This window comes from Erithacus rubecula (assembly GCF_903797595.1).
Source record: "Erithacus rubecula genome assembly, chromosome: 6".
NCBI lineage: Eukaryota > Metazoa > Chordata > Aves > Passeriformes > Muscicapidae > Erithacus > Erithacus rubecula.
The window spans coordinates 25,397,948-25,406,480 of record NC_136688.1 but is presented as its reverse complement, the minus strand read 5'-3'; the positions used below and the strand labels follow the sequence as shown (position 1 = coordinate 25,406,480).

The 8,533-nt window shown below is 40.4% G+C and overlaps 1 protein-coding gene across 1 annotated transcript in view; it reads left to right on the top strand.

The window, feature by feature from the left end:
- The first annotated feature begins 4,836 nt into the window (after positions 1 to 4,836).
- The window catches only part of LOC306803547 (uncharacterized protein), a 60,441-nt gene continuing 56,744 nt past the window's right edge, over positions 4,837 to 8,533 (top strand). The window contains exons 1-2 of the mRNA XM_079309095.1: positions 4,837 to 4,918; positions 5,339 to 5,374. Coding sequence (XP_079165221.1) covers positions 4,892 to 4,918; positions 5,339 to 5,374 — 63 coding nt within the window. The 5' untranslated portion in view covers positions 4,837 to 4,891. The remainder of the gene's footprint in view (positions 4,919 to 5,338; positions 5,375 to 8,533) is intronic.

Genomic DNA, 8,533 nt, shown 5'->3' with positions numbered 1-8,533 from the left:
TTTTAGCTGGGAGAGCCAAGCTTAATGGTCTTGTCTTGATGGCTTGTGAGTTTTCTCCAAAATGGACTCATCTAGTTTCTTGTTTGGGGAAGAAAGGGCTTCTTCTATTAAAGACCACTGATGATGTTCACATTACAGTGGTACTTCAGAATCTTGCCTGTGGTGCGATGGGGAAAGGGACCAAAAAAAGGACAGGGGAAGAGATATTTGTTTGAGTGGTTTGCCAGCTATTAATAAAAAATAACAAAGGAGACACACTCATTATTACTGGTGGTATTTTTAAAGGATGGAGCTGAGGCTCAGGCCTGACATATCAGCTGGATTTTTCAAGGTGATTCAGCATTGATGCAATTGTTCTATTTAAGATCCACATAGGTCAGCGGCAATTTTTTTGTTTTTTTGAAAACACCTGTTTGTGACCTGTCACACAAGCTCTGCTGAGTGTAATGTCATGATCCTGCAAACAATTAGCTGTGAATCTTTGCAGTCTCTATTAGGGCTGAAACATCTCTCAGGCTGACTGCAGATGAAGTTACCCCCTTAATTAGCCTGTTATATTAGGTGACTTCCTGATATTCTGAGAATTAATTCAGATTGAAAATGGCTCTAGATTTCCCTGTAAAGGTCCTAGGCTATGTGTCTTCCCTAATTATTGGGTAATTAGCTGACACAGGCTGGTGCTGGTATTCCTCACACCTGTGGTCTGTTGGGGTTAGGGCAGTGAAGCAGCTGCTTGAAGAGTGCCTGCAGTGTTGAATGAACCTGGAAAGGTCAGGCAACCTCTGAGTGCTCCTGCAAAGGTAGAGAGGTGCTGTGGGATGCTCAGATCTACAGAGCACAGGGAGGAGCAGAGATAAAGCTTTTGAGCTACTGCTTTTTGAGGTGAGGATTGCATTTTAAACTCTGTTGCAACAAATCTGAAGGCAGGGTTGCATATATTAACAGATGGGCCAACACTTTAGTGATGATTTTTGAAAGGTAGAGCAGCCCAGTAACTTCATGTGAGTGAGTAGGAGGAGTGAGATTTTTATCTCTCCAAAACATATCAAGGGCATGTGGAATTGTTTTAATGCAGTTTCTCAATAGTCTTTTGAAAGCAGAAGCCCTCCTTCATATATGTCATAATCAGAACAGTGTCTTGAGCAAAAACGTCACCCCCCACCCCTCCACCTATGTGATGTCTCTCTCCAATGGCTGAAAGAATCTTGTTGAGTTTTGAAGAACAGGGGTTTGAAAGCATGGTACATAGAAACATGAAAATTAAGTGCCAACATATTAATAATATTAATGTGAATTTATATGTATATATATTTGCACACACATATGGGAGGGTAATTTTGTTTGGTTTTGGGTGTTTTTGTTTGGTTGTTTTATACAAAGAGTTCCTTAAAATTAGTGTCAGGCCAAAATTGAGCAAGCCAAAGTTAAATTTTTCAGTCTGAAATCTGACACCTTGGGATAGGAAAGTGTGCACATGGTACAACTTGTCTGTGAAGATTATTGAGCTCAAGTCCTTTGTGTACCTAGAGTTTGACTGGCAGGATGAGGTCTTTGAAGATTTTGTGGCCTATGGAAACATTATGCAGAAAAAGGAAAACAAAGTGAAAGGCAATATCCAGGGAATATCTCCAGCTACAGATCCGACACTGTTAAATTAATTAATTTGTTAATACTGAGTAATTATTTTCTAATGTGACATCTGGCTATCATTTTTTAACACCTCTAGCATGTGCTTTGAGTATTTACCTCTCGTTATGTTCAGGGTGTGTAAATGATGACCACTCCCATTGTCATCCCAAGGGTGGGACAAGAATACTCTTCTCTTGCAATAAGATGAAGTCCCCCATTACTCAAACATTTCTGTAGTCCTGGATTATCAGAAGGTCACAGAGTGGTACATAAGGTAATTGTGGGGTATTTGAAGCAGCTGTTATTCCTCCCTGCAACCTATTGATTAGTTAGATATAGAATTACCTGAATGTCATGTTGGGGAAGCCAGTGTTTGCAACAGGCCAGTTTAGATCAGGCTGATATATTTTCTCCACCTTGCCTTAATTAATACATAGATGCAAAATCATGTGCATATAAATGTGCACTTGAAAGTGCATGAAAAGCAGGAGAAAATTGCATCTTCCTTTTTACTCTCCTTGTTACTGCTCAGAGCTTTAAATAGACTGTTTAGTGTTCTGCAATCAATTATGCAGTCTCCCTAATCTTCAAAAATCCAAGTAAGAGTGTAAGTAGTATGTATGTAAAGTAATGTTCTCTGGCAATTTAAAATTATTACTGTGGAAATGGGTTTGCTATAAAGAGGCAATATATGGCTCTTGAGAATCTGGCTAGCTTCAGACATGAATTTGCTTAATGCATGCTTTATGGTTGTCTTTGAAATTGTCCTTGAATTGTGGAAGAACTAATGAAAAATGCAAAAAACCCAACACAATACATGACCTTGGAAGTAGTAATCTTTTTGAAATTATAATCCTAGGGACACATTTCTACTTCTACAAGTCCAGTGGGACAAACTGCAAATGAATTATTTTTATTTTAAGCAGGTGATGTAATAGATACCAGTGAATAATCTATTGAGTTTTCAGTGCTGAAAAAGAATTATGTCACAGGTGCTGTGAGCATTCAGGGCTTAGTTCTATCATGCATTCACTGCATGAATGAGAAAGGGGTGAGGTTGCTATTCTCGGCTGCTACAAAGATGCCAGGTCTTTAAAAGATCATGTGTTCCAAATCCTTCTTGTGTGACACAGACAAGAAGTGATCAAGGGAGACAATGCCAGCTAAAAACTTGGTGGTGGCCATGAGCAGGAGAGGGAGAATTATTTAGGAATGTGTTTTGGGTATGGCAATGATGACATTGTTTCGAGATGAGGAAAATAGTCTTGAACATCAGAAAGCCACTCAGTTGCTAAGATGCAGTGACTCTGGAATAATTTTATAAATTCTGAAGTGCTGTCTCATGTATGGATCTTGAAAACAGAATGGGTAAGAGAATGTAGCGTCAGGGAGTCTTGTACTCGCTGTGAAACAGCTGGGATGGTACTGATGTGTATAGGTGTATATATCTGCTGGGACAGCTTGGGGAAAGTGAGCTGGATAGCCTACCCTCTTTCCTTTCATAGAGGATGTTTTGCAGGTGTTTTTAATGAAAACAGATTCCTACTTTAAATTTTAATACTGGAATATTTCTGGGGAACATTCTTTCAGAAGCTGGAAATAATTAGTTTTGCAAGAGTGCAAGTGATTCTCAGCTGTGACTGCTGCATCTGAACTTGTTCTTAAGTATCTAACACAGATATAAAGTAATAAATACAGAAGTTACAGGAGATATTTTGTCTTTGGGGTAGAGATGCACATGTTCATTGGAAGTATCTTTTGATTATTCCTTCAAGGAGCATTTCAGAGGCTGTAGATTCACATTTATGAGCCATTTTCCTTTGATTCAGAGAAGACAGTGTTAAGTGTGCCTATGGAACAAACAACTAGCCATTAAATACTTCAGATGGAAACCACCAGAGAGCACTACTGCATATTTTGAATAAGATCTTCTGAAGAGGCATCATGTGTGTTTATCACACAGACATCAACATGGAAGGAAGTGACTTGTACATGAAAAGGGAATTTTGCTCTAGTGACATTCCTTGGACAGCACCTTCTCTCTTCCTCTGTGCAGAATTGCTTTGATACCAGCCCTCTGGTACAGGGGTGTCACTTAGGTGACACTCACTGCAGTTTACAAGGTTACTTGCTTTGCCTGCATCAAGTGAATTAAACACCAATACCAGTAAGATTGATTTGAAATAATCACTTCAAGACTGAGTCCTTGCTGCCTCCTATCACGAACCAGAGAGGCCAGAAAGAGTCTGGCAGAACAAGGTCTGCTTTTGCATGCTCCAAAATCTGCCAGCCTGCACATGTATGCTAGTTTAGGGCTGCTGTAAAACACTTTATGAGGCAGTGAGTCACTGTACACTGGGGTGAAGAGCAGTCAGGGAGGGTTTTGTGCCCTGGAGTTTCTCACAGTGTCTGCTGGGCTTGCTATGGGAGCCAGCACAGGCTGATCCCTTTGAAGTGAGCTCTGGGGATGGGTGAACTGCTGTGCTCCCTGGGCCCACGCAGGAGAGCACATCCCTCTCTCCTGCCTCACCCTTCCACTCCCAAGTTTCACCTTCTCCTAATAGCTCCTTCCTTCCCTCTTGTTTGATTTAATATCAAACTGCAAGATCTCTGAACATGATTAACACTTTTTCTATATATACAAAGAATAGTCAGCATGTGTTGAGGTTGCTAAATGTAGCACAGAGATGCCCAAAGTAGCTTCAGGGGAGCATGGGTGCTGCAGTCACTCACTCAGTTGTGGCATCACTGAACTGCAGGACTTACCTACCTGAACTGTGCTGCTATGGGAAGACTGCTACAGCTATTTGAGTTTATGGTTTGGGAAGAAGCTGCTGACATCTCTCTCTACTACCCTGCAGCATAATGGTGACACTGCAGAGATACTCTGAGAGCTGTGATTTAATTAGTCAGAAACACTTTGCTTGGGGGTTAGAGCTAGTGCATAAATGCAAAACTTTTCGTTACCAGTAGTATTTCAAGAGAGCAACACCAGGGCAGAAAGGGACTTCAGCATCCTTCCCAAACATCGCAGTGGGTAGAAAAGGAATTGCTCTTCATTCTGCTGACTCAGTTGAGGTACTCTAATAGGCTGCAGGAAACAGGGAGGTGACTGCCTAATGACTGGGAATAATCAGGGGGTGGGGCAGGAGAGCCTCGTCATAAAATCCCTATTCCTCCACCCCTAACCTGCATGAGGAGTTCCTGCCAGCCATACGACTCAGTAAACTTTAACACTGGACTTACATGCAACTGGGCTGCAATGGGATCAAATTTAAGTACTAGTGAGGTGAGTAAAAGAAGGTGATAGCAAGTGTAAAGGGGGTAACATTGGCTGTTATTCCAGTGAAGTTGATCACAGAGGAGAATAAGTGGTTTGTGTTATATGGGCAATCCAGGGAAAGCGAGTTTGCTGTTCTTCAGGTCTTGTTGCAAGGATGGCTTTCCTTGTCTAGGCTTTTGCAGAACCTCATGGCAGCACCTGCATTTTCAGGCTACATTTTAGCTCTAGCAACATTGCTTATAATGCTTCCCTAAAAACCAGAAAAGGAAATAAGAAGCTGGCAGTGGTCGGATAAATCCTAATGATGTTGTTAAAGAGCATAGCTCTAAATGTGTCCTTGAATGTGAGATGTTTTGACATGTTAGCCTAAAGTAAGCATTAACATACAGTTTAGTTTTCTTAACTTTGCCTTGTTGTTTTTCCTAGACTTTTACGAGCACCTCAGCACCAGCGGTGAGAACGGTAGGTAGCAATTAGCTGGCCCTTCATTAAATGCTGTCCAGTGCTGTATGTAGATCACCAGAAAAAATTTTAGGAATTCAATGGCTTGGGGGAAAACTGTGTTGCAAAGTTTACTGGACATTGAAAAGCTGAGTTGTGACTTCAGCTCTGTAGATGGAATATTGTCTGGCCGTTGTTGATGTCTGACGCTTATGATGTTGGTGTTGCACTTTATCTGGGCTGGCTTGTACTTCAACTATACCAATTACTTAATATCTCCCTTCTTTTGTGTTTTGTTTTCTTTGGATGAAATATTCCCATTTATACGAAGAACTTTTGTATGGGTCTTCCAGTTGTTCCTAGCGCTTTGGTATTCCTTGTAGCCTTTCTTTGTGGTGAGATGATCTGTCCTGTAGCTTGCAATTCTCTGTGCAGCACAGCATTTACAGTTTAAATAGTGGAATAAGTGTGGCATGTTCAGTCTCCTGACAAGCTTGATCTTATCAGCCTAGTAGGAATGGGAATAGTGCCCGAACTTCTCTGAAGGCAAAAAAAAGAGCAAAAGGCATTTTGTGAAGGCTGCATTGAGGATGAATTCTTTGCACAGGCTAATTAAAAATGGTGGGACAGTTAGCAGCCATTTATGTTAAAAGGTATTAGCATAAAGGAAAATATATCAGAGCAGCTCCTAAGAGCCAGTGAATGGGAACAAATGGCTTTGGCAGCAGGATGAGGCTGCCAATGGCACTTGCAGTTTGGGGCTATGTTTGGGGCCAGTATCAGTTGCAGCTCTCTGGGGATCTTTCTAGAAGATGGGCTTTTGTCTCTGGTTCAGCCATGTGGGGGTTTCCCAGCTTTACACCCACATACCAAAATCAGAGTGATACAGAGAATCTTTTAAATGGTGGTAAATTCTGTTTGCCTTGTGGAGGTTTCCTGTTATTGATAGTATCTGATGCCTGTATGGCCTGAGAGTAATTGGTTTTCTCTGTTCAAAATGAGATGCTGTGGTAAAGACTTTGCAGATTTTCTTCAAAAACTAGCTTCTAAAATGATGTTTAGGTCTCTGTGTATAGTCTTGCAGCCCCAAGAGTTATGCTAGAATCATAAAAATTCTTATTTTGAGTTCTAGCCTGTATTTAGAGGATCAATCTGTTCTTTTTTATTATCTGTAGTGCTTTTTACATTGTTAGTAGGTCCCTAGGTGTGCAATCTGTACAATTGCATGGCTTTAGAATTGTTACTTTTATCTTCAAGATATTTAGGGTGGCAGAACTGACCTGAATACAGTACCTACAATTTAGAATAGGACCCAGAGCCCCTTCTTTCTGCGCTGAATCTCTAAGGTTCACAGAGGTAAAATTCAGGCAGGACTTGAGCTTTTTTTCCTTTTTTTTTCCATGGAAGTTGGTATTTATGGTAAGTACATAAGCCTAGTATACCTGAGTTGCTTTTTGTTACTCAGTGGCTCAGTTAAGGAAATGAGTTTTCATTGTCAGAATGAGTTTCAGGGCGACAGATAGGTTGTGTGGGATTTCAATTTGAGTGGCTATATAAATTTAAAAGAATATGGAAAATAACTGGTGAGAAAAATTTGGTAGTGCCCTCATACTGACAGTCAAAAGAATAACACATTTTAGATCACATAAATTACTGATAAAGACTGGTGTGGTCTTGAGGAAAAAAAAAATCATAATGGACTGTGGAAATACTTGACATTGTTTCTTAAAAGATTCAAATTCATTTTAACACATGTCCAGCTGTGAAGCTGCAAACAGGAAGAGGGAAAAAAAAACCCACATGAAAATTGCAGTCTAAAGCCACAGAAATTTTGCATAGCTCTTGGAAAGAAGCAGCCATTGAGTCAGTGCTGCTCCATTTGTTTTTATTCTGAAACAAACTCGGGGACTTCTACTGACTTGATAAGATCCAGCTATGGGTGCTTTAAAATGTGTGAAAAAATCAAAAATAGCAGTACAAGGAAAAGTGTTTCTTATGCATTTGACATTGCCTGAGGTGGTAGACATAGTATTGTAATGAAATCCTGCCTGCCTTTGAGGCTTCAGAATTCTTTGAAGTTAAAAGGTGCCACATACCTGACCCAGGTCAGAAGCAAGGCAGTGATCTGTGTTTTAAAGCCCTGCTGCTCTTTCTGACAGGGTGAATGATTTCTTTGTTGTTTTTCATGGTTTTTAAAGCAGTGATGAGACTTCTATTCCTTTTTGATGAGAAAGTTAAGGGAAGACTGCTTTCCTCCAAATACATACACTTTGATAACTGCCTTTTCTCTTATGTAACTTGGGAATATTGTATGAGTTTCACTGTTGTCTCCTCAAGAAAAAAAATAATCTGTGAAAGACTTTTAAGCTTGGAGTTTTACTAAAACAGAGCAGTTTTAGAGACCAGTTATATAATTAATTCATATGGATGAGCACTGATGTATGTGAACACTCCTATTGACTTCCCTTGGACTAGATATGTGAGGATTGCACAAGTGTGCCACAGGACTTAATTGAATTTTTATCTGACGTAGGACAGTGTGACCAAGTCTTGCATTTGCAGCCTCATATATTTAAGTCATTTCAAAAGTGATCATTAAAATGCCTGGCCTGTGTTTCCGGTTTATGAGGTAAGATTCATGTCTCAGATGAAATAAATATAGAAGCTGAAAGTTGAAGTGTGTGTAATAACTGACCTAGGAGACTTCTGGCCTCAGAACGTAGCCAGCCTGTGATATGGACATCATCCAATTAAAGGAGATTATCCAGTTTAGGACAAGTTTTTCTGTGTGACTTGGAGTAAGTTGCTGAGAGCTGGACTTGGTAAAGCATTCAGGCACCTAAAAGTTAGGAGTTGTAAGGCTGGACTTCCAAGACTTTAGTATGGGCATGGACTCCACACCCAGAGTGAAGCACTGAGGATTGATTCTGTAAGTTTGGAGAGTAAGATACACCAGAATGGAATTATAAGACCTGAGCAGAGAATTGCATAAATGGTACATCCATTTATGGGATGCAGCTGGGAACAACTTCCATAGTTCCTGTTTCCAAGTGGCTGTTGGCTGCAGGGAGGGAGATATCACTGTCCACTTGAGATTCACAAAGTAAAGGTCTCAATGCTTGTTTTCCAAGAGCTGAGCCAAGGTTATTCCTTTAAAAAGGTGTTAAGCCCAGTAATTAA